The following is a 27,420-nucleotide window of genomic DNA, read 5'->3' as shown; positions in this document are numbered from 1 at the left end:
GTTTTGTTTCCTCCAACCCACCCTGATACCTGAGTGGACTTTTTGTGTGTGTGTTTCAGAATTTAAAAAGAAAAAAAAAAGGTTTTATTTATTTATTTTGAGAAAGAAAGTAAGTGCACATGTGCATGTGCACCCGAGTCACAGGAGAGGCAGAGAGGGTGAGAGAGAATCTAAGCAGGTTTCGTGCAGTCAGCATGGAGTCTGATGGGGGGCTCTATCTCAGGAATCGTGAGATCATGACCTAAGCTGAGATCAAAAGTCAGGTGCTTAGGGCGTCTGGGTGGCTCAGTTGGTTGAGCATCCGACTTCGGCTCAGGTCATGATCTCGCAGTTCGTGAGTTCGAGCCCCATGTCGGGCTCTGTGCTGACAGCTCAGAGCCTGGAGCCTACTTCAGATTCTGTGTGTGTCTCTCTCTCTGCCCCTTCCCCACTCATGCTCTGTCTCTCTCTGTCTCTCAAAAATGAATTTAAAAAATAAAAAAAAAAAAAAAGAGTCTGGTCAAACCCTACTTAGATCCTTAATCACAAAAACTGTAACCTCTCCTTCATGAGAAATGCAAAGAAATCTGACTGTCTTTATTCTCTAAACATGTATAGTACCAAGCAGTAACCTGGTATTAACACCGTTGCTCTTACTCTTCTGAGGAGAATAAATCTTAAATCATCTGAAAGATCCAGGACCCCACAGTGGGGTTGCCATTTGGGAATTATGGCAAAGGGAGTGCCTGGTAACCTGACATCTGAAGGTGAGCTTTTGCCAATGGGACCACTGTTAGGAGAAGGGGAAGATGCCTAACCTCTTTTTGCCCAGGCCAAAAATTCCAGGCTAATGATGTTATTAGCCAGTTATATCATTAAAGGTTTTATGATGAGTCCAGTTACATCATTTTTACTTTATTCAAGACTGAAAGGAGTAAGTTTCTATTTCCCCCCTATTCTTCAATAAAAACACTTTTAACAAAAACAAATGAACATAATTTTTAGACCAGAAGGGCCTTTTCACAGGGATGCTGAAAATATTAAATTTTATTGTCTAACTTTTAGGACAAGTCACCAAGACGTCATAGCAATTTGCTTACAAACAATAGACAGTGAATGGTCAAAGCCTGTAGATATCATGGAGGGTGGGGAAGGAAAGAGAAAGGGAAAGGGAAAGAGAGAGAGAGGGAGAGAGAATGAATAGGCCTGCCTCTGGTTCAGGAGAGGATTTTTCCAAGGACAAAAACTTTTCTACAGGCTGGGTCTTTCACTTATTCTCTCAACTCATCCCAAAATGCTCTATCAAAATTCAGGTAGATATCCCTGCTTTTTAATCACCATCAAATATGCACTACATTCTAGGCACTGTAGTAGGCAGTGAGGAGACAGAGGAGAATATGATCTCAATTTTTCTGCACTCATGAAACTTAGCCAGTTCTAATCTCCTCCAAAGCTCCTCCTGAAAGCCTTCTGTCAACTGTGCAGGCTAGGTTTTTAAGCCCATCCCCCAAATGTTTCCATAATATGCTGTTTATTTTTTTTGCCAGAGCACATTTTATTGTCAATCATCTTTTGACTTATGTCCCCTATGAGACAGAAGCTCTTTAAACACTGGGGCTCTGTTTTATTTCCATATCTTCATCACTAAGGATTGTGTCTGGCAAGGTCAATAAATATATTTTTAATTAAAGAAGTAACAAATGTTTTAAAAAGTGTTGAGATGGTCTGCCTTTTTAAAAATAAAAGATATAGATTAGATGCTGGAAATCTAAGATAAACCACATGTAATAATTTTTAGATATTTCTATCATGGATCACAAATAATGCATAACATATACTAAGGAACTACAAAGTTAAAGATCCTACATGTATCTTAGTTAGAAAATAAAATCCACACCAATGTTCTGTAACAATTTAGGCATTGTTATAAATAATTCAGAATCACAGGAAAAGATTGTAAGGAACAGCTGAGTATATGAGACAGGAAAAAGGAAGGGAGAAACCAGATATAATCTAGTAATCACAAATTTAAAAAGGAAAAATACTAAATTCCTTACAAATTATTTTGCCTATTTTTCTTACCATAGCAACAAAATAGTATAGTAGAATAGACATTAGACTAGTACAGAAAGGCAATTCTCTCCTTCAGAAATGCTTTCCTTATAACTTTTCAAACTCTGGCTAAATATGCAAAACAATAGAAAATAAAAAATATCAACATTTAGGGTATACATATTTAAGATATAAAAGCAAAAGGCATTACACTATTATTGAGTCTTTCTACAAACTTGACCGCAACAAATTAAGTATTTATATCAGTGTTTTTTTCTTAAATGGGGTGGGAGGGGCACGAGCAAGGGAGGGGCAGAGAGAGAAGACAGAGAATGAATCCCAAGCAGGCTCTGTGCTGTCAGCATGGAGACCCACGTGGGGCTCAAACTCACAAACTGTGAGATCATGACCTAAGCGTAAATCAAGAGCTGGACACTCAACTGAGTCACCCAGGCACCCCAGGCTGATAGAATTCTTTTAAAAAGCTTTATAGGTTTCTTATGTTTCAAAAAACATATTTTATAAGCCCACTCATTCAGGCAAATGCTATGCCCACAGATGTCACTGAAATAAGTCCTTTTGTACCTTGGGCCCTCTGTGAGGCTGCTGTGGGACAAGGTCCTGAAGATTCTTGGAAGTCCTTTTGTTTACCAGAGAAAAACTGGAAGTTGTGCCATTAAGATTCCTGAAAGGTTTTTTTGTGTGTCTAAGAGAATCTATGAGGGCCACCTCAAATTTTTCTGAGATCTTAAAAAAGGTTTTATAGTTACACCTTAGTTTCATTTTTACCTTGAGACCACATTTTCCAAACTTTGCTCTGGGTTTGATCTTCATTCTTAGGCCCTTTGAGAACCTTTGCAGGCTGGGAAAACTTTCCTGAGCCCTTTACATTTCCTCCAAATTCTGCTTGAAAACAAGAATTTCTTTTTTAACTCCTCTCTCCCCATCCACATTTCATAAGGTATAGCTAAAAGAAAAAGTTGAAAACACTTTGGACATTCTTTATCATACCCCCCTTTGCCATATGCATCAGTTCACTAAGTACACTTTCTATTTTCCATGTTACCATAGGTGGAGTTTTCCTAAACTTTCTGCCACTAGATAACAAAGATATTCTTATTTCCAGTTTCAAATAATATTGGCATTACTTTCTTTCAAGCCCTCATAGTCTCCATGAATTTATCTCAAGTTTCATGATTTCTTGTCCACCCACCAGCTGATACTATGTCCTTTTCTTTTTGTTACAGTAGCACCCCACTTTCAGATACTAAGTACTATTCTCATTATCTATTGCTGTATAACAAACCTTCCCAAAGTTAGTAGCAGATAAAATAACAACTTTTTTATTATGCTCATGGGTCATGTAGTTCAGAACTTTGGACAGTGAACAGTAGAAATGGCCATCTCTACAGACTCTGGGATATCTGTGCCTCAGCTGGGAAAACTCAAACAGCTAAGGACTTCTTCATTAATGGCTTCTTCACTAATGGCTCTTCCTCAGACGACTGAAAGGTAGAGACACTGCTAATCTTGGGACTGCATTTCTTATAGAATGGTGATACAGCTTTAAGAGGGAGCATCCTGAGAAGCAATGGCTGAAAAGCAAGCATTCCAAGATACCAAAGCAAAAGATGCAAGACTTCTTCTGACCTAGCCTCAGAAGTCACATAGCATCACTTCCCTCATATTTTACTGATTACAAGCAAGTCACTAAGGTCAGCTCAGATTCAAGGGAAAGGAAATTGGACTCCACCTCTTGATGGAAGAGTGGCAAGGTCACAAGCAGAAGAATATGGGGGATGGGAGATACTGTCACCATCTTTGAAAAGTGTAAAAAGTCACAATGGATATGAAAAGATTGATCAGGCTCAAGAGGAAAAAAGTTGAGGCTTCAACCAGTAACAGCTCTCCTGAAATGATAACAATATGTATAATAAAAACAAAACTACAATCATTTCTCAAAAAACTTAAAAACTAGAAATTATGACAATTATTTGTTATCGGGTTCACCATTTAACATAAAACTGTGTTTTTATTAGTTAAATTTTATGAAAACACTTCTGTGGCCTCTATACTATCATTTTGAAAAAGTATATACAATGAACATATACAAATAAGGCTCTAAGTGTTCTTCTGAATAGCTTAATGTTATTAAACAATTTACACAAAATTTGAACCTAGTAATGAAAATATGTATATCCCATCATTCAAAATAATTTACCACATTGCACATGAGGAAAAAAACATGTTTGGTTTTTTGTTTGCCTGTTTTTTTTGTTTATTTTTTTAAGTAAGCTCTACACCCAATGTGGGGCTTGAACTCACAACCTTGTGATCAAGAGTCACATGCTCTACAGACTGAGCGAGGCAGGCACTCCAAAACATGTACTGTAAAGTATAAAAGATGAATGGACTATTGAAAAAATATAATTTAGTACTATTTTCTCTGTCCAGAAACACTACATATCTACCATAATCACAATTCATCAGTAAGGTGGCCATTATCTTAATACTCACAATGATCACAATTATTTTATGTATCATTAGGAAGAGAGAAAAATACTGCCAGATAATTAGATCATGGCATGAAACTCTCTTAGTTGTTCATGAGATGCATATCCGTTTCAGAGCTGTTTAAAAACACATGTATTTTTTTAAAGACATTAATGTTTAAATATGGTGCTCATTGACTTAATAGGAAGGATGCTATTATATAAAATCTTCACAATTCAATTGATCATGAGTATAAATGTTGTGATATCTCTACTTGTTTTTGCATAGTGTGTTGATATAGCAAAAAACAAGATTTTTCTTGGTAAATCACTTGACTTATAACCTGAGAAGAAATTCTTAAATTTTAGATACATTCTTAATACATCATCAAATAAGTTTGATAAAATGTGGTATCGTTTGTACTGATCTTATTAAAGTAATATCAGGAAAATCCACGAGAAAAACAGCTTTAAAATTAAAAGGGGAGAGGAGTTTTCTAAAATTATTGGAAATGACTAGCAGGCAGGAAGTTACAGATTGTCTTTTTCATTCTGAAAATTGTTAGTTGCTCCAAAGACAAAATCTTTTCTATTTTTTTTTTTTTTTTCTGAGCACAGGGCATAGGTATGGTAAATTAAACTCTATAAACTAAATGTCAAATATAAACATGGTACATTAGTTTGCATAGTCTTGCTTATATTTTTAATAAGCCAAATAAATAAATTTGGCCACAAGGCTACCATAATTTCAAATCTAGGTAAAGTGGTAACAAAGGCCTTAAACACTAAATATTTTAATTCATAATACAAAACAAAATATCTCAACAGCTTTAAAATTTAAATATTTCATACAGATACGCACTGATGATCAGATCTTTTTAATGACATCATTGAATATACAAGATATTATAAAATACATTGTAGGGGTACGTGGGTGGCTCAGTCAGTTAAGCATCCAACTCTTGATTTTCAGTTCAGGTCATGATCTCATGGTCCTGAGATCGAGCCTCATGTCAGGCTCCATGCTGGGTGTGGAACCTGCTTGGGATTCTCCCTCTCCCTCTGCCCCTCCCCTGCTTAAGCATGTGCACACACTCACGCTCTCTCTCTCAAGAATATATGTATATGTATGTATATACATACATATAGTAAATAATATATATATATATATATATATTATTTCTCATTGAAAATGAAAATATTAACTGAGAAATCTAACAGTATCTCCTCCAATCTTTCAAAATGATAAAAATGTACTTTTTACTTATCTTTTAATATTCTGGACCAGGTTAATTAAAGGGCATTTTTGGGGTACCTGGGTGTTTCAGTCGGTTGAATGTCCAGCTCTTGGTTTCAGCTCAGGTCTGATTTCACGATTCCTGGGCCCCACCTGGGCTCCACACTGCCGGTGAGGAGCCTACTTGGAATAATATCCCTCCTCCTTCTGCCCCTCCCCAACTTGTGCCCATGCTCTCTGTCAAAATAAATAAATAAACTAAAAAAAAAAAAAATAAAGAGCATTTTTTTTCTCCACTTAAAATGAAAAGATGCAAAGATCTCATGTGATAAGAATTTTAAGTATTTTAAATGAATCTGATCAATATTTACCTATATATTTGAATTAAAGGGCTGAATTTTTTTTTTCTCATTAGAACATTAGTTTAATATATAAATTAACCTTTGACTTTCAGAGCTTTCCTAAATATCAAGGTCTTATCCTTGATTCCTATTCTCTTCCGTTCTCTAATTTTCATTATGTAGAATTAAATCTTCTAAAAAATATTTTATTAAATAGAATTTGTATTTCTTGTTATTTATTTTAAAAGGTGATCCTCCCTCAGAAGATTCTTTAACAACAAAAAAAAAAAACCCAAAAAAACACAACTTCCTCTTTTTAAATAAAAAATTACAAAAATAAAAACCTTAAATTGAATTACCTTATGAATTAACTCTGACTCAACTCATTGATTCTCCAAAACAGAAAGACAGCTCTTATATTTTTATTCTTGACAGCACCACTAGAGTAAAGTAAGTATCTATCTACTTATACTTTACTCAAGGGAAAAACATGCACAATTTTTTCTCTACAAATATTTAATAACAAGATCTATTATTCCTTCTTTGGATTTCTAATTAATTTCTATTATTGGGTAAAAATTAATTAATTAACTAACTAATTAAAAGGGCTTTAGCGAAATTGCCGTCTTTAAAAAGTCCTCAATTTTTTTAAAATCCAAATTAAGTAAATCAACTCTATTTCCCTAAACACCTCCCATTATTGCTATTTTAGTCTTTTGATATGAGTAAGGTAAGCAACAGCTGCTTTTGTTCCAGATAGATATTAAAAGCCCATGAGAATGACATACACATTTAAATTACAGAAAACTATATATAATTATCACTTCTTAAATTTCGTAAAAGAAGAAAAAAAATCCTACTGGCTCTTTTTTACTTCAAAGAAAATTACTGAGATAAATTTTTTGTTTGTTTTAATTCAGCCTTGCTATGACTTTAACTCTAAAAGTTTTTAAAAAGAATAAGAAAGGGAAAATATTTTAAGCTAATAATCTGATTCAAAAGAAAATCAGAACGCAGACAGCCTATCTCACATTTTAAATATATAATGTGGACAATTTACCTACGTTGGAATAGTTAGGAAAGTCCTCACTGAACAGGCAGAATTTTACTTGTACGATTTGTTATGCAAAGGATTTAAGAGGATAGCCTATCTTTTTCCATGGGTAGAAATTGCTTAAGTTTATCAATGTTTAATAGAATTCAAATTTGGAAAAGCAGCCCAGGAGTTTGATTCAGAGAATGTCTGGGAAACAATCGGAACAGGAAGGTCCCTAAGCAAGAGGAATCATTTTTGTTCTAGAAACAAGCATCTCTCAGATAAGAAAGAGGCCTCAGTATATGATCTAACTGGATGAACCACTTTGACACAGAAAAGTATAGGAGCTGGTCAAGAGCAAGTGAAGATGGTAATAAAAAGCAGAAAGTTTCCCTCAGTAACACTGCCAAGAAACTGAAGAAACTAATACCAAACATTCATTGAAAACACAAAAGCCTAGTTTCTCTCACCAGCAGAATTAGCCTGGAAGTCTCAGCAAGTGAACAAGCTGATGGAAAACTAAATGTTAGGCGGCTGAAGGGGCAGGAAAAGAACCTTTGAGGGATGGTCAGCTAGCAAAGTGCCCTCCTTATTCACTGCGCCCTCCAGGAGAGACCACTTAGAAAGTGAGAGGTTTCCAAGCACACCACAAGTTCTAAAGGACCAGGCAGAGGTGCCAGCTCAAACCTACCTTGGTCTGAACTTGAGCTCTCAAGCAATCAAGACAGGAGTTAGGTAAGAATGATTCCCAAATAGGAGACTTAAAATGCCCCACCCACTCCACTCCCCCACCCCACCAGCCCCTCAAGTAAGTAAATGTAAATAAGTAATCTCACTGGGAATGTGGACATGGAGATGAAACCAAGTAACTTCTATTTATATTTCAAACATAAAATCCTGCTGAGATTCCCAATTCTCTGCAAACTTCCCAGTGTTCATATTGTTACTTTATGTATGTCTCTGTAGTGAATAAAATTAAAATCCTAGACATAAAGAAAGGAGTAGGCCCTGTAGAAGGAAAAACTGAGAAAGGAAAATAGTGAATAAAGATCAAAGGTTATGTTTATCGTCTGGAAAAGATAAAAGAGTACATAGGAAGGTGACCTGTGATAGGACAGGTTTACAGATTTAATTTATAGCAAGCTTCCAATGTCCTTTCACAAGAATATCTCAGGTTAGAGAAAAAAGGAAAGAAGATAGTCTAGTGTATGGGGCTATCTATTGATGCGATTTGCACAAGGAAAACATCCCCATAATTTCTAATACACATTAAAGTGTCCTATTGTAAGCAATACAGAAGTCATTTTTGATATCTAAAGATTTTCCATTTCTCTTATGTATTTGGGCTTTTGTCCATAATAAAAATTATAATATGAATTCAGCTCTGAAATATTTTCCTTTATTTTCTCTTTTCATATCTATCTCAGAGCTGACAAACCAAGGATAATGATGATAGGAGGGCTAAGATAAGGTGATACGGAAGATAAGGTAATGATCAAGGAAAAGCAAGAAAAAGGAATACTGAATGGGTCATATATGAGCAGTATAATGTTCCCATGGAAGTAGGGCACTTCGTTTAGAAATAGCATGCCTCAAGAATGTAGATTCCTTCATCAAATATTAATTGAGTACCAATTAAGTATAAGACACTAGACTACAAAATTGAACATGATATATTTTTACAGCCTATATGTTTACTTCCCTTAGGTATGAGAACTTTTACATTGCTCTTAATAAGCAATTCAATACATGATCGCTAAAACAAAGTTGTAATGAAGAAAGAGAGCTAACATATAGAGATTTCCCTATTAATCTAAGTTTCAAAAACTTCTGGAAGAAGTCATGGATCATTTAAGTCCATTTAGTTTTCCTTCTAAATCTGAATCTACTTCTCCCCCTATACAATACATGACTGCTTTCTAAAATGAAATTGTGGCCTATAAAGATCATTCAGGCATTGACAATGCTTGAGTCTTAAGTCTTGCTTCAAAAACCATAAACAGCTTTTGAATATCTTAGGAACTCAACATAGTACATTAATACCAAACAAATTTTATTAGTTGCCCTAGAGTTCAAATTAGAAGGACCTGAACTAGTGAACAGATTTGAGAAATTTCCTGGGCTATATAGAACACACCAGGCAAGCTATCTAAGTGAGTCTACCCTTAGTGTGTTAAGTGTTTACCTTTCACTGAGTTGTACTTTCCCCTTGTCTTAATGTTAGCTCCTTCCTTCCTATCACCCCCTAAATGTGAGCTTTTTTTTTTTTTAATAAATTTCCATCCCCAGGCCTCAATTCTTTTTCTTTTTTTTAATGTTTATTTATTTTTGAGAGAAAGAGAGAGAACAAGATGGGAAAGGGCAGAGAGAGGGAGGCAGAGGATCCGAAGCAAGAGAGCTCGATGTGGCACTCAAGCTCACAAACTGTGAGCCCAGGCCTCAATTCTTAACTCACCTTTTTTCTCTCATTATTAAACCCATTCTTATAGCTGAATACACTTTCTCTATGTTCTTCCTTCCAAATTTCAGATTTCTGCTAATGGCATCACAAAGTCCATCGGTAGTGTTGACTACAAATTTAAAAAATTTTTATGTCTTCCTTGATTCTTACAACTCTTCTTTATTATCCTTCATTTTCATCTTTCATTTTCAATTTCAATTGCTGCTACCCTCATTCGAAGGCTTTTCAGCTCTTACCAAGACTGTTAGGCAAGCCTCTCCCCAGTTTTCACCTTTAGTCCTTTCCCTTTCTTCAGTTCCTCTCACACAATGCCCTCATATTAATCGTCCTAAAATATAATTTACTATTTTTTGAATATGCTCAAAAAATGATTCTCCATTGCAGGCATAACAAAAGTTTCATCTAGTATAGTTGAAATAGTTATCAGTGAATATTTGGAAAACCTGAGTTTTCCTCACAAAACCTTGCTCAACTTTTAAACAATGGCATATCATTTACTTCTCTGGGTACCAAATTCCCTATCTAGTAAAATAAGTAGGTTGGACCAAATAAGCATTTTGAAACTCTTTTATTTTAAATTGTTGGACTGTTTTGGGTTCTGACACTGGCAATATATAAAAAATAAAGAGACACAGAGATAGAGAGACAGAGATGCTTATTTAAGAGTCTTACCAAGAACCCATAAGGAAGAGTTCTTGAACCCTGCAGGGGGTAAAGGAAGACAGATGCAGAAACAGCTGTGAAAAGCTGTTGTGACATGATAAAGACTTGAACTTAAGCGTCTGCAGTGAGATTAGAGAGGAGAAGACATGCATAAGGAATGTTTAGGCAATAGATTTGACTGGTTTGGATGACTAGTCAAGGACAAAGGAGAACAATCACCGGGATTAAAAAAAGATTCATTTATGGCACGCGTAATGACTTAAATGGAGATTCATTCCATTTAATTAGAAAGAGAAAATTGAAAGAAGTGGGAAAGGAGAACTAAACTGCTTCAGTTAAAACAGAAGAGGCCAAGAGCCTCTCCTCTAGGGTGTTCTCTTCCTTCTCACCTCTAGGCCAAGAGTCTGGGAAACTCAACATAAAAGCAATGACAGGATAATTTCATAGTGTTCTCACAGTTTTAAAATTTTACTATCTGTTAGCTAAGCATTAATCCTGTGTTTGATTTTTCTACTCCATAGTCAAACAGCTCTGCTTACTATTCCCTAAATACACCTTATATTTTTCCAATGTCAACCTGTTTCTCTGATATACCCTCTCACACACATCTCTTCTCATCCAAATCCTAGTTGTCATTCAAAAGTCAGTGCACATTCAGATTATTTAAACTCATACAGTATAACAGGTATTATCTATATTATACTCATAATAACTAACTCATGATATACAGTTCATATACCTGTCCAAATTATGAATCCTTAGAGAGAGAAATATTTATGTCTCTGCCTCTTACACAGCCTCAAAGTAACTTGTATATAAATGGGTTCTCAAAAAAGAGTTAATAAAGAAATGACAGAATGATTCTAAGTTATATCTACCAAAATCACTCGTCTCAGTGATAATTCTGCATAGAATTACACTGATGAATAGTTGTACACCTTTCTTCTTTAAAAATCTAGATATTTTAATGTATCACTATTTATCTATCTATCTATCTATCTATCTATTTATTTATTTATTTATTTATTTATTATTGAGAGAGAGCGAGCGAGCAGGGGAAAGGGGCAGAGGGAGAGAGACAGAACCCAAAGTATACTTCATGCACAGCACAGAGCCCGATGCAGGGCTCAGTCCCACAACCCTGGGATCATGATCTAAGCTGAAATCAAGAGTCAGATGCTCAACTGACTGAGCCACCCAGGCATTCCAAAATACCACACATTTTAAAGTTAAAGTTTGACTTTCATAAGAAAAATCATAAAAACCACTTAAAAAATATCTGTACCTTCTTTTTGAAGAGATGGTGACAATTTCCTTTTAGAAAGTTCAAAGATTCAGAAGTTAGCACCTAAACTTTGACAACTGACAACATCTATCTACTGTGGCTGGCTGCAAATAACTCCCTGTATTATAATAGTAGCTGTTTGTGGTTTTAAACCCAAGAGACAGAGTAAAGTATCAGGTCATATTTATGTGTGTGTGTGGGGGGGGGGGGGGGGGTTGGGGAAGCCCTTTATACTCAAAATAAATGGAATCAAATTTAAAAATATTTCATGAAGTCTGAAAATAGATAACACATTCTTATTCATACAAAATAGCATGTCACATCATTATAGCCCTGCCCATTAATTCTTGGCTAAGTAACTAATTTTTTTAAATTTCTAGTATATATTCAAAGATACAACACCTAAATTTGTGAGGCACTTATTTTTTTACAAAAGAGATGTGGACCCCTAACCTCACTACCAATGCCCACAAAATCCAAGAAATACAATAATAATTAAAAACTAGATTGGGGTAAATTACACATGATTTTTTCCAGTATTTTTAATTTTTTGCCCTCTTATCAAAGGGAAAAGGAATAAAAACAAGGTAAGACTTTCATAAAGTTGTATTAAGTTGTCTACAAAATACAGCAATTTTGGGGAGGACTTTTTTTGTTGTTGTGTAAAGATTTAATTTTTAAGTAACTGCTACACCCAACATGAGGCTGGAACTCACAATCCCAAGACCAAGAGTCACACACTCTACCAACTGAGTTGGCCAGATGCCCCCCAAAATATACCAATTTTAAATCAAGTTGTGTAACATATAAACAGAAAACAAAGTGGCTACAGAAATATTACACTACAAATCTAAAGTATTTAGACACATTTTGTTTTTCCTTTTAAAAACCTCTAAAATAACTTATTTCATATGACTTTTAAATTTATGAATTTCATATCTCTAATAGTACATTAGAATTATGTATTATTTTTGAAAGAGTATCCTATTTCTATCAGTTTTGCTTTTATGTTATTACTCTATGGCAACATAATCACAGGTAGTATAATATCAGCATTAAAAATAGTAAAGAAGGGGCACCTGGGTGGCTCAGTCAGTTAAGTGCTCAGGTCATGATCCCGTGCTTAGTGGATTCAAGCCCCAAATCAGGCTCTGTCCTGACAGCGTGGAGCGTACTTGGAATTTTCTTTCTCTCCCTCCCTCTCTCTCTCTCTCTCTCTCTCTCTCCCTCTCTGCCCCTTCCCTGCTTATGCTGTTTCAAAATAAATAAACATCTAAAAAAAAAAAAGATGAAATTCCTTTAAACCATATACTTTGAAAAAATATTTTTCACAATGAAACAAGCTGTCAATAAAGTCATACTTATGTTTATCTCTTTTCCATATTAGTTTCTCCATTTATTTCTTTAAGGATTTTGTAGTATCTATCTAATGCTAGAAATTATGGTGTAAATTTTTTTTAAGTTTATTTATTTATTTTGAGAGGGTGTAGGGGCTGACAGAGAGGGAGAGAGAGAATCCCAAGCAGGTTCCCCATTGTCAGCACTGAGCTCAATGCCAGGCTTGACTGAGGGCTTAATCTCATGAACCATGAGACCATTACCTGAGCTGAAATCAAGAGTCCGACGCTTAACCAACTGAGCCACCCACGTTATAAAATATTTTTAAGTAGAATTCTTCCAAAATGCCTATATTTTTTTTGCTTGTCTCCTATTATTCATGTCTTCTATCAAATGACTGACATAACATATTGCCCTACAGGAAATCCCCAGGATCAAAAGAAATAAGAAACATAGCTGATATAGTTATCTGCAGTACTTTGAAGCCACCCAGAAGCATTCCTAGGCACAGTGACAAGCTGGGATTACAGACACACAGATACCACATGTAAAGTGGTAGACGTGCTTCTTCAAATGGACACAGCTTACACAAAAACACACACACAAAAATAAACAACTTACCTTATGCTAGAAAGAATATAAGGTGGTTTATAAAGTTTACACATTGCAAAAGAAATTAAACTAGATCCTATCAGAAATGAAAACAATGGTAGAAACAAGACAGCATATAAGGTGAAAAGTGAACCTGTTGAGGTGAACAAATGCGTATATACTGACTGATAAACATTAATACACACCTACAACAGTTTTTATTATCTTAATGGATTTTAAAGGTAAGTTTATGTGTTCCTATCCTATTGAGAACTCTCGTTTAGGGGTGCCTGGGTGGCTCAGGTGGCTAAGCATCCGACTGTGGCTCAGGTCATGATCTCACAGTTCGTGAGTTTAAGCACCCCATGAGGCTCTGTGCTGACAGCTCAGAGCCTGGAGCCTGCTTCGGGTTCTGTGCCTCCCTCTCTCCCTGCCCCTCCTCCGCCTCCCTCTCTCCCTGCCCCTCCTCCACCCATGTTCTGACACTCTCTCTTTCTCAAAAAAAAAAAAAAAAAAAAAAAGAATAAACATTAAAAAAAACAACAACTCTACTTTACACTGTGTAGGAGAATTATAGCCTAATGTGATACATTAATTTGAGCAGGTACTAATTACAGCTACTATACACTGAAAACAACCCCCATCCGATGTTATGTGTACTTGCCATCTCTCTCCATAGTCTTAAATATACATTCTGACTGATCTAACAATCTAAGACTATAATATGTTTCTCCATGTAATTTACTACTTGACATTTCAAACTTCTTGAGAAACGATCTCTTTCACTAGATGGTAGCCCATGAGAATAGGGATTGTATCTATTTTGTTCACAGCTAGATTCCCTAGTGCCGTGCCTCCTGAGATATAAAGGCTTTGCTACCTGCTTTGATTCATTTGTTATGTCTTTACAGATTACTGTCTTATCTAAATTTGTTTTGAAATACAAAATGAATAAAGGTAGTATTAAATGACCTTCCTAAAATTACATATCCAGTTACATTCAACTAAAAAATAACAAAAACTTCTTAGATAATATTTTATTTAATCATTCATTTATATAAACACCACACATTATTTGAACATCTCATGTCAGGCACCATGCCGGGCACAGGGGATGAAAAAGACAAGACAAAGCCTCCTCCCTGAGAAAGCTCACCAATCATTAGAGAAAACATTCCATTATAAAAATCTAATATACAGGAATATCAGGGAGGTACACAGAAGATGTTATCATAGCAAAGGGTGTACTTAACTCTCTGCAATAGTTTTTTTTCTTTTTAGAAAAATGTATTTTTTTAATTGAAGTATAACTGATATATAATATATTAGTTTCAGGTGTGCAAAATGGTGATTTGACATTTATATACATTACAAAATGGTTACCATAAGTGTAGTTACTATCTGTCACCACACAAAGTTATTATAAAATTATTGACTATATTCACTATGTTATACTTTCTACAGAAGTATTTTCCTATATAATATGATTATCTGCAAAAACAATTTTCATAAGGTATCAATAAAAACATTATTCTCCTATTGTTTTATTCACATAATATTACATGTTGTGTATCATTTTTTAAAAGTATCCTATCATGACAAACCTATAACATAATCCTTTCTAGAAGTTATAAACATTCTCTTAGGCAAGAATACAAAAATCAGCATCATGTTATCAACAATCACAACTTAAGCCTACAACTTTATCTGAACATTTGAACAACTTAAAACCTCTCCAGTCTACCAGACTTACAGACTACTATATTCTGTTAACATTTATCGAACTATTATTTGACAGACCCCAGGGAAAAACAAACCGAATACTGTGCTCTCCAAGAGCTCATTGTAATAATGTGATTTCATTACCACCACACTAAAGCAATGATATATTTTGGCTCTATCTCTGCTTTAGGACAATTAAGGAATCTTCATTCATACCAGAGAACTAAAATTATAATCACTGTATACATTTCTCATTAGGTTTAATAGTATATATTGATATTTTTCTTAGGAAATGAATGAAATTAGAAACGAATTGTTAAATAAAACAACTCTATGTTAATCTGAAGCACAAAAAAAATCTAGTAAATATTAATTAACTCCACGTAAAAGCATTGCCTGTGATTTCAGAGTAAAACAGAAACATACTAATGGGGAGAAAAGAAAAGCTAGTTCAATAAACATTACAAGTTAGCATGTATTAGTTTTAATCATGTGAGGTGATGGCTTACTTTTAATGATAATATTGTAGCATCTAATAATAATTTTACAGCTCAGATAAACCTAGTTTTCACTCAGGATAAAAATTACAGTTCCAAGTTAGTTATCTCCCAGTCATGTGGCAAAATAATGGCTCCATAGTAAAATCTCTATACCCTCTCATATGATAAATTCCTAATTATTTTTTTTTTTCAAATTTTTTTTAACGTTTTTCAATTTTATTTTTGAGACAGAGAGAGACAGAGCATGAACGGGGGAGGGTCAGAGAGAGGGAGACACAGAATCTGAAACAGGCTCCAGGCTCTGAGCTGTCAGCACAGAACCCGACGCGGGGCTTGAACTCAAGGACGGCGAGATCATGACCTGAGCCGAAGTCGGATGCTTAACCGACCGAGCCACCCAGGTGCCCCGATAAATTCCTAATTATTAAACTTTCCTCCAGCATTTCTGATCTTATTTTCCACTCCCCTCTAGAAAATCAACAGGTAGACATAACTTCACACTATCTACCATAGCAGAGAAGAAACAGATTTGTTTGGAGATCATCACTGTATTTTCCTGCCATCAGTTCTCAAAGAGGAAGCTTAGCAATACCCGTAAATACATTGGAAAATACTGTGTTTATTCCTTTCTAAAGTTAATTACCTTAACTATATTTTAATATCTTGCTATTTTAACATTTTTCAAAATTACAAATATAGAAAAAATACAAAATAAATGTATGGCATTTTTATGAAATATTATAAAGCAAGCACATGGTTATTATAAATTAATCATCACCATGGTCAGGCAAAATAGAATTTTGCCAAATATCTCAAAAGCCTTTTCCATGAGCCCCATCCCAATCATAACCTCTTCCCATTTCCCATATTCTAACTTGTATAATAATCATTTCCTTGTGTTTTCTCTTTGTCACCCAAAAGTGCATGCCTGCACACTATTTACTGTTGATTTCCAAATGTGTCATTATTTTACAAATAGCACTGCATATAGATGCTAAATATTTAATATGTTTTAAATATAAATCCAAGAAGATCAAGGTTTTACTCATCTTAAATGTTTTATTTTGTTTTCACTTTTTCTCACAGGAAGTATGAACAGGTAATTTTTTGAGGGAAAGGGTATGAACATTGCATCAATGATCACTTGGCAAATAAAATAATAGAGTGACAAAAATCCATATTCTAAAGAGGTCAAAAAACAACCCCCCCCCAAAAAAAAAAATTAAAATAAAAGCCAAAAATGTTTCTGGGATAATAATTACCAAAAAAAGAGTTTATTAAAAGTTATACAATGGCCTAAAAGTTACATCTATTCAGTTTATAGATCTCTCCCTCAATATGTGCACATACAAAAAGCAAAGTCTTTCATAAATGCTTACAGCATATAAAAACACAGAACCACCTCAAATATGTGATATTTTACTAAATTAGTTATTTTCTAATTTCGAAGAGACATTATAAGGTAGTCACTGAAAGGTAAAAGTTTCTCTGTTTTAAAATAAATTTCCTGAATATAAAATTAACTGTAAGTATTTGGAAAATACAGAAAGTATTTTGCATAATCCCAATATCAAAAGGTAATCATTTTTAACATTTTAGCCTATTTTTTAATTAAAAAGATTATTCATTATTCACCTCATTACGCCTCTATCATTTCTTTTAAAAAAGTAGTCTATTTTTCATTACCCATTATCAATCATATAAACAAAGACTATAAAGTAACAAGACTATTTTTTAAACATATGAGAATTTATGCATGCAAGTACTTTTTTATTCTAAAGATGAAGCTCTTGAACAAAATATTTTCAGAATGCTCCTTTGAGAGCTACCTTGAAAGGCAGTAGGTATACATATTAATTACTATTACAGAAATGGTCCCATCATGAACTCTAATAAAGAAATATAGAAGTCTAGAATTTTGCCACAATCTTATTGTTTGTTCCTGTTTCCCATTTTCTTCCCTGAGTCTTTCAAATTTCTATATCTGCACATTAAACATGAATTGTGTTGATTATTTTCAGAAACTATCTACTATTAAGAAGTCAGGAAATCCTACTCATGAAAATTACCATAAAATTATGCTACAAAAAAATGTATTTCTAAAATCCAATTATAACATAAAATTATGTAAGTCAACCTCTTCACAAACCTTCATTTAAAAGACAATTTTGGAGACATATTATCACTGAAACTAAACTGGCTTAAAGGTATAATAAAATGCTGCCTAAAATAAATCAAATCTCTTAAAACTAATATTTAAGATAAAATTAGAAAACATCTGATAAAGCATGTGCTAACATTCATAATGAATTATAAAATCCAAATACTTAATTTTTTTCTAAACTACATTTTTTAGGACCAAATTACATGCTAAGGGATTATTCTTCCTTGAAAATCTATTCTACTTTCAATTGTACTTCTAGCCAATGCTCATGATCAAAAACTTTGGAATTTTAAGTGGGTTTCTAAAGCTAACAAGTGTGAATATTCTCTGAAATACTGAAAATGCCTCATGAATGCAAAATGAATAGGACAATGATGATGAGGATGATGATGAGGATGATGATGAGGAAGAGGTGGAGGAGGAGGCTATGACAATGATGATTTATCTAATGCTTCTAAGACATGCTAAATTAGTTCAGTATTCCCTGTAAGATCTCTATGGTAAACAGTAGGGTGCATTTTTCTATACAATGGAATTTTGAAAAATTATTTACATAATTAATTCCTTAAAATGTAGATTCACAAATATTATTGTCCTTTGGAGTACAATACTGGCACTATCGAATGCCATCTAGTTGTCAAAATTATTGGGTATTTCAAAAATGTTTCCCATGAATGGCAGGTCAAAGCTAGACATGTCTTTTTGGTGTAGGAGATAGATGAGATGCAAGTATCCCACTCTAGCCAGATTCCTTATCATCATCATGGTTGGATCTCTGCTCTACTTTCTGCTATAAATACTGTGCCCTAGATTCTGCCTTACCTGGATTTTCTCTACATTTTCTTTCCATGCAAAAGCATCCGTTTTACTCACTCACCCAAGAGCTATTGTTTGGTACGGAGCAAGCTTTATGAATACAATCAATGTCAGATGAGGCAAGCACAAGCAGTCACTTTAATCAGCTTGGTACACAGTTAAAGTATTACACAGTCCCTGCCAGATGCCCAAACTTTCCCTTCTCTTCAGCCTGCACACTGTTCCTAGTGCTACTTTTAGGGCTGTAATTCTCCTGGCTATTTCAACTCTTTAGTCTGAGACTGAAGTATGTCATTTGGAAGAACAAGGTCTTTTTCCCTTTTGAGTCCTGGTTTTGGTTTTTAAGGCTATTCACACAGAATGATGTCCCCCTTCTACCAAGTAAACAAATAACAAATAACCCTCTGGTTAAGTTTTAGGTAGTTACCATCATATATCTCCTCAGGTTCCAGCCCCATTTCCACCTCCTCCAAGCTAAGGACATTGGGTTTCCTTCCTCCCAAACTCAAGATGTCCTTCCTTTATGGTCAATTCTACAAACAGTATTTTCCCAGACCCGTCACAATACTATCTTATTCTTAAATGCAATTTTTCCCTAAAAAAAAAAATTTTGTTTTTTTCCCCTCCTATTTTCTACAATTCTACTTCCTAACACCATCAACTCTCTAAAATCACATTTGCAGTTATTCTAACAAAATTCTCAATATACGTCACTTAGCCAGGGACAATCTACTGTCCTCCACTCAGAATTAAAAAATGAAAAAAAGTTTTAAAAATCACATTTTCATTTTTGCATAGCATCTTTTGCTGTTTCCTTTAATTCACAATAAGTTTTAGTTGTAGAAATTAATTCAGTATAGAGGATAGTTTTGATATGTAACCGAAAGGTATAAAAAAGAAGAAAATAGTATCTTTATGTATTTTTTAAATCTTATGTGCAAAAGAGAAACTTATCATTTGTAGTATTCTCATGACTCCTTTTGTAGAATAAAGAATTACTACTTCATTTTTATAAATCTGAAATTTCACAAATCAGGCATGCTTAAAGGTAAAAAAAATGCGTTTAACAACTTGGAATTAAGACTAACCTTGTATCTTAAGCTTTTCAACAAGACAAACACTCATTTGTATTTCGCTTTAAAGTTATAACTCTAATTTTTAAGAAAAAAATAACACCCAGTTTCTTAAAACCAAAGAAAAAGAATAGATGGTCCAATGAATTTTTCAAGAGTAGTGGTTAAAAAGAAAACTAACAATATAATTTAGTTCAATTAAACATTAACTCACATAATCATGGAAGGCTTTTGCTTCACTTGAATGCTCACATGTTTCCCGTCTTTCTGGAGCTGCACAGTAGAGATCCCAAAATACACTAAAAAAGTAATTATGGTAACATTAAGAAAAGCAGATAACACCAAATGAGAGATCAAAATTCCAAAAATAGAAGACATGTATTACTCTTTATACAAAATGTGTTTTCTTCTTCAGGACAAATGTTTCTATGAAAGATTTAAATCAAGCAGGGTTCTTCCTGCAATAACATCTTTCAGAAATAGCTATGTTTCAGAAATGCTAAGATTTTTTTCTAAAAAAAATTAAAACATTTTTTAAACTGTCATTTTAAATTATCTGTTTATATAGCTTAAACACATGATTGAAATAATTACAATGCCTTTCACAGCTTCCCCATAAAAACAACAGTAAATAATATCCTAATTTAATCATTAAAGAATAAAGTGACACATTATTTTTTTTCAAGGTAATTTTGTTTTCCAATTACCAGGCCAATATCCTGACCATTTAATCACACTGTTCAAACAAATACATTTTCCTAAAATATTCTCTTTTTTGTCCTTGCAATTACCAAAATAGGTTAGTAATTTTGAAAATTCAAAAAATCCAAGGTCTCTTTTTTTCCCCTCCTATTCAAAAACAATGGGAATAAGTAAGGTGGAACCGGTTGGGAAAAATAATTACACTGCTTACAAAATTATGTCTCTGATCATCCTTCCATCAATGAAATTAACAATGAGCATGAGCAAAGGATTCAAATTCAGGAAAGCAAATATCTAGAAACACTGGCAACAAAGGCAATTATACTGATCAACAGAAATCTTTTTTTATTATACATTTCCCACTCTACAGAAATGGAAAATAGACTAATCAATTGGTTAAGAGCACAGGTTTTGGAAGAGGACACTTCTCAGAAGCCAGGTCTGTAAATTAATTACTAGCTCAAACTGCTTAAACAGATCAGAAACACAATTTCCTCCTTTCTATTAAGGGAATTGTTTCTATAAAATGGGATTGTTGAGAAAATTAAATTATATAACATAAATACAGCATCTAACAGAGTAAGCATATTATCAATAATATAATCAACACTATGATTAGCTTGCATTAAAGTTTAAAATGCATACATATTGTTAGGACTATCAACAATAGCCAAAGTATAGAAAGAGCCCAAATGTCCATCGATGGATGAATGGATAAAGAAGATATGGTGTGTGTGTGTGTGTTATATATACACAATGGAGTATGACTCGGCAATCAAAAAGAATGAAATCTTGCTATTCGCAACTATGTGGATGGAACTAGAGGGTATTATGTTAAGTGAAATTAGTCAGTCAGAGAAAGACAAATATCATATGACTTCACTCATAAGAGGACTTTAAGATACAAAACAGATGAACATAAGGGAAGGGAAGCAAAAATAATATAAAAACAGGGAGGGGGACAAAAACACAAGAGACTCTTAAATATGGAAAACAAACAGAGGGTTACTGGAGGGGTTGTGGGATGGATTAAATGAGTAAGGGGCATTCAGGACTCTACTCCTGAAATCATTGTTGCTGCTACATGCTAACTTAGATATAATTTTTAAAAAATAATTAAATAAAAATTAAAAAAAGAAAAAAGAACATAGATGGTTAAGTATTGGCATAAAAAAAAGAAAGATAAATTAAACCTGGCCTCTTTGGTTTGACCCTTGGAGACAGCCTGAATCTCTCTCTCCACAGCTAGGAGAAAACATTCTGTAGGCCTTATAACACAACTAGTTCAGTAAAATAAGATTATCTTCAACAGTAAAAAATATGAATGATTGAGTACTGCCATTTAATTTCCTTTGAAGTTTCCACAATAAGCAAGGAAAATAAGGAAAACAACGCAATTAAAAGTTGCACTTGGTCTTCTTAGGTCCCTTTTGGGACAAAAAGTATACAAATTATAGATATACAAAGATACAGGTAAAAGTTTTCTGCCTATATCAAGTGTGTTATGAGTTATAGTATATTGTAATTATTATTTCTTATGTTCATGTTATTAAGGAACTTCAAAGCTCTTAAAAAACAAAATTATAATGGTCTTTAAATTGTATTTAAACAGAAAATAATATGTGCAATATTATGACAAACATCTTAATATCTCTTCTTATTCACTAATTTCCTAGCAAATGCTGTAAGAACCCTCTTGGAAATTATTACATTTTTACTTTTAAAATGTTGTCTTACAAAATGGACTGGAAAAAAACTAATAATTTCTTATCAGACTATGTCCTAAAAGTTATTAAATAACTATCAATAAATAACTATTTATACACATATTATTAAATTAAATATTTACCTTGGAACAGTAACACTGCTCTATTTCTATTTTTAAGTTTCCCTTTATGGATTTAATGTAAGGTTAAAAGTTTACAAGATCAAGATGAGGGATAATAAAACAACTTACTAAAATGAGATAACTTTTTATATGGTATTTTTCTGACAATAATACATTACCCATACATGATCTCCTTGAATAAAGTTAAAGAAATACACCCTTTGAAGACATTTACCAAAGGGAGAAATACACAGTTATACAATAATAATTACAGATATTAATACTCCACTCTCAATACTGGACAAAACAACCAGACAAAAGATAAACAAGGAAACAGAAATTAAACAACACAGTAAAGTAACTAGATTTAACAGACATATGCAGAACACTCCACCCAGCAACAACAGCATATACCTTCCTCTCAAGTGCACATGGGACATTTTCCAGAATAGGCCATATGTTAAAGCACACATTAAGTCTCAGTAGATTTGAAAAGATAGATATCATACAAAGTATCTTCTCTGACCACAATGGGATGAAGTTAGAGATCAGTAACAGGAGGAAAGGGGTGACTGGGTGGCTCAGTTGGTTAAGCATCCAACTCTTGATTTCGGCTCAGGTTATGATCACATGCTTTCTAAGTTCAAGCCCCATGTCAGGCTCTGTGCTGTCAGTGCAGAGCCTGATTGGGAGTCTCCCTCTCCCTTTCTCTCTGCCCCTGCCCTAATCACACACACACATTTTCTCTCACAACAAATAAACTTTAAAAAAAGGGAGAGAGACATAGAAGAGACAGAAGACTCAAATTACTAAAGACACCATCAACAAAATATCTGCTAAAACTAAATAAATGGATTCAGTAAAGTTGCTGGATATAAAATCAATACATAAAAATCAGCTGTGTTTCTATAAAGTAACAATGAACTATCAGGCAGCAAAATCAAGACAACAATTCCATTCACAATTGTATCAAAAAAAGTAACATACCCAGGAATAAATTTAACCATATGATCTAGCAATTCTACTTCTCGGTTTATACCCACAAGAACTGAAAGCACAGGGTGCTGGGTGGCTCAGCAGGTTAAGCATTGGAATCTCAGGTCTTGATCTCATGGGATTGTGGGATCGAGCCTTCTGCCCTGCTCCCCGTCAGGGTCTATGCTAATAGCACAGAGCCAGCTTGGGATTCTTGCTCTTCCTCTTCATTTTTTTTTTTTTTAAGTTTATTTATTTACTTAGAACAATCTGGGGAGGGGCAGAAAGAGAGAGAGAGAGAGAGAGAGAGAGAGAGAGAGAGAGAGAGAGAGAGAGAGAATACCAAGCAGGATGCACACTGCCAGCATGGAGTGTAATGTGGAGCTCAAACTCACAAACCAGGAGATAAATGACCTGAGCCAAAATCTAGAGTCAGAGGCTTAACTGACTGAGCCACCCTGGTGCCTCTTCTCTCTCTCCCTCTTTCTGCCTCTCCCCTTCTCTCTCTCAAAATAAATAAATAAAAATAAAAACTTAGAAAAAAATTGAAAGCAGGGGCGCCTGAGTGGCTCTGTTGGTTAAGTGGCTGACTTTGGCTCAAGTCATGATCTCACAGTTTGTGGTGGAGCTCAGAGCCTAGAGCCTACTTCGGATTCTGTGTCTTCCTCTCTGTCTCTGCCCCTCCCCAACTTGCACTCTGTCATTCTCTCTCAAAAATAAATAAAATGTTAAAAAAAAATTTTTTAATTGAAAGCAGAGTCTCAAAGAGATATTTATACACGTAGGTTCATAGCAGCATTACTCACAATAGCTAAAATATGGAAGCAACCCAGGTGCCCATTGATGGTTAAGTAGACATACTATATAAATACAATGGAAAATTACTCAGCCTTTAAAAGGAAGGAAATTCTAACATATGCTACAATACAGATGAACCACAAGGACACTGTGCTAAGTGAAGCTACTCTCTAAAAGACAAATACTACATGATTTTACTTATATGAGGTACTTACAGTAGCCAAAAATCATAAAGAAAGAAAGCAGAATGGTGGTTGACAGGGGATGGAAGAGTGGGGAATGAATGGAGAGTTATTGTTTAATGGATATAGAGTTTCAATTTCACAAAATAAACGAGTTATGGAGATAGATGGTGGTGAAGACTACACAACATTATGAATATATTTAATACCACTGAACTGTACACTTAAAAATGGTTACGATGATGAATTTTATGTTTTGTGTATTTTGCCACAATTTGAAAAAAATGAGGAAAAAAAAAGTATCCTGGCCAGCCCTGTTTTAGGTACCATTTTACAGTGATTAAAACAAATATTAATTCTTTCTGTGTATTCGCAATCTCTATTCCATCACTTCAAAGACCATACAGCTAAGGAGACCACCAGAAACCTATGAGATACTAATAATAAAGAATACTCATCATAAAAATAAGGTAAATTTTCAATTTATAAACCCTATTCATTAGGAGTTTCATAATTAAAGTAAAATATGTTACAAAATTCTAAGTATAAAATGAATTTAAAAATTAAATACAAATTTATTTTTAGTGTTATGATATTCATGTTAAACACATTTCATCTATTTTATAAGTATTTATATGTTCTTACCTAAGAAGTCATCACAAATGGGAAAGATATTTCAAAAGTTTACCTTTTCTAGAAAATCCAACCCATGTTTTGCACTAGTTTATCTGATTCATAGAGTATATTGTGACTGCTACAATATCATTGCAATATTTGAGAAGAATTAGTTATAATCATAACAACAACAACAAAGCTGCATGATGATCAAAATGTGAGTTCACATTCTGCAATTATTCCATGCTTGGTTTTGTGGGACAGTAGATAAATCACTTACCTAATTTAGAAAATAACAAGCTTAAAATGAGAAGACCTCTATAAACCCTTCATAAATTAACATTTTAAACTACGATTTTCTCCTATTAATATTTCAAGTGTATATTAACTCATAATCTATGCAATATACTATGTCATATGCTTCACAGAGGAAAAAAGAAGATATAAAATTCATGGCATATATGTGACCGTGGATCCAAAACTAGTGATGAGTTGAATTGAAAATTGAGACTCAATTTCCTAAAGCACCCAAATACAACCCAATGTGGAAGTTACTTCTCATATATTATTAAAATTTTACAATACTCTGGGCAAAGACTTTTGGCTGATATTATAATATGACATTTGCCATATGAAAATGTGGACGTATGTCCTAGAGGAAAAATTAGGCTTTTTAAGTAGGTAAGAGTCATAGCAATACTTGATTTGTTCTTAGCTGGAGGAATTTCATTAATTACTTTAGTAAGCTTTTCTGATGACCCACAGAACTGGTTCCTTGTTTCCCATGAGGGCCAAGGGTAGAAAATTCTGGACTTCTATAGACACAGACTTCCCTTAACAACCATAAATGCTAGCGGCTAAGGAGCTTTTCAAATCTTTACAGATCATCTATTAAGCTGGACATGAAAATATTATCCTTGAAATGCGGTGGATTCATCATCATGAGTAATGGTTGAGATTTACACAGTCTCTTTGTTCCTATGCAGAAACAAGTGAAAAATAAGTATTTTACAAATGAAGAGGTTAGAGACCAACTACAGGAATCAAAACCTGCAAAGTATTAAAATCTTTGTTCTTGTACCATTTGTAATTATTAAAATTTTCCCCACATAAATCAAAGGAAAACATAAGATTTCCAAATTGAGGATTCTTCAACACTAATACATTAACTGTTTTTCTTCTATTCTGAGGATGTGAGTGGAGATGATTTCACTAGCTGTCAATATCTCTAAGGAATAAGGAACGCAAAATGGTTGTCAGAAAAGTCTACAAGGGTGAATAATCATGTCAGAAGTGTCCAGAAGATGGGATGCTAACATAATTATATAACCTTAATCCACTGGCCACATTCGGGACTACCTGAAAATAAAAATTAAAAGAAGAAAAGAACACAGGGGAAATTTTTTTTTTTCTAAGGAGCATGCCATGTTACTTTAATTTCAAATTGTTAATAGCTAAGGAAGTTATTTCTCTTTGACCCAAAAATGTATTTTAAATGACTCTTAGATCCTCATAATCTATACTGAAGAAAACTATTCATAACACTAAAGAGGGTTTTATGTAAAATATACATGTACCTGCTAATCATCTTCGATGAAGAGCATGAAGACATACATGCAATGTCTTATTCCAAAGCATTATTTAATAGTTTACAAAACGCAAGAATTACATTTTGTCCCACTGCCATCATTCTCACAATACTCTTGGGTTAATTATAAATTAATAGTTTAAAGTATCATTAAAATAGCTTATGTGCTAAATTCAAGCATCATATATTAAGCATCATACATTCAGCATTTAATCCTCCCATTATTATGCCTGTTTTATCAACGAGGGAGCCAAAGCTTAAAAAGGTTAAATAATTTGCCTAGGGGTCACACAGTTGGTTAGTGGCAGAGCTGGGCTTGAACTTTTTCATTCTTACATTATTTTACCTCTAATGTGAGTATGGTATGAAGAGTTTTCATTTCAAGATGGCTCATGCTGATTATGGGCAAGTTTATGCAGCTCTGGCAGGCCAAGCAGCATCAGCTGTTACAAGTGTAGTAGATACCTGTCCTAGATAAGACAGCAAACACTTTGTTATCCTACCTTTGACTCTCATACTCCAACTCATTTCCTGAGTATCCTATGGCAACCACCCCCTCACCCTACATGCAGCTGCCAGTGATGTATAGATGCCTCAATATAGACCAGACTCAGAAGAGACAACTTTTCTGAGTCCCATTATGTACTGTCTAGAATTAGCCACTCAGGATGTTCAAAAGGGAACTGTAATTAATGTCTTATTAATAGTGGGCCACTAAATTCTGCTCTGTGTTTAAGAAATATCATCTGTTACTGAGATGAGCACTGGTTACAATTCAGGAAATTTCAGCTCTAATTCTAAATCTGACCTTGAGAAAAGAGTTTCCTTCCATTAGCTTCTTTATGGAAAAAGAGAGAAAACAGTATCTGTTAATGTATTTTATAGGCTTTTGTACAGATACAAGAGATGGTATATGCAAAAGTACTTTTAAAAGAAGAATAAAGGTACTAAAAAATACATATTCTAGAAAAGTCTCAAAACT

General features: G+C 33.9%; 1 protein-coding gene and 1 pseudogene across 8 annotated transcripts in view; both read right to left on the bottom strand.

Moving 5' to 3' along the window:
- Nucleotides 1-27,420, bottom strand: part of SSBP2 (single stranded DNA binding protein 2) — a 307,829-nt gene that overhangs the window by 175,285 nt on the left and 105,124 nt on the right. For 5 of the 7 annotated variants that reach the window (XM_078448416.1, XM_060637755.2, XM_078448406.1 and 2 more), the window contains exon 4: nucleotides 19,965-20,049. The exons of 1 other annotated variant lie outside the window; for it this stretch is intronic. In XM_078448416.1, coding sequence (XP_078304542.1) covers nucleotides 19,965-20,049 — 85 coding nt within the window. Of the gene's footprint in view, nucleotides 1-19,964; nucleotides 20,050-27,420 lie in introns of those variants that run through there. One more of the 7 variants, XM_081796554.1, reaches the window with a different exon arrangement.
- Nucleotides 1-27,420, bottom strand: part of LOC145715741 (suppressor of cytokine signaling 2 pseudogene) — a 151,722-nt pseudogene that overhangs the window by 47,675 nt on the left and 76,627 nt on the right. Inside the window, exons 4-5 of the transcript XR_014138160.1 lie at nucleotides 26,785-26,908; nucleotides 19,965-20,049 (exon numbers count right to left, since the gene is read on the bottom strand). The product of XR_014138160.1 is annotated as a suppressor of cytokine signaling 2 pseudogene (transcript). The remainder of the gene's footprint in view (nucleotides 1-19,964; nucleotides 20,050-26,784; nucleotides 26,909-27,420) is intronic.

The sequence above is a fragment of the Panthera onca genome, chromosome A1, assembly GCF_046562875.1.
Source record: "Panthera onca isolate mPanOnc1 chromosome A1, mPanOnc1 haplotype 2, whole genome shotgun sequence".
NCBI lineage: Eukaryota > Metazoa > Chordata > Mammalia > Carnivora > Felidae > Panthera > Panthera onca.
This window is presented reverse-complemented; position numbering and strand designations above follow the sequence as displayed.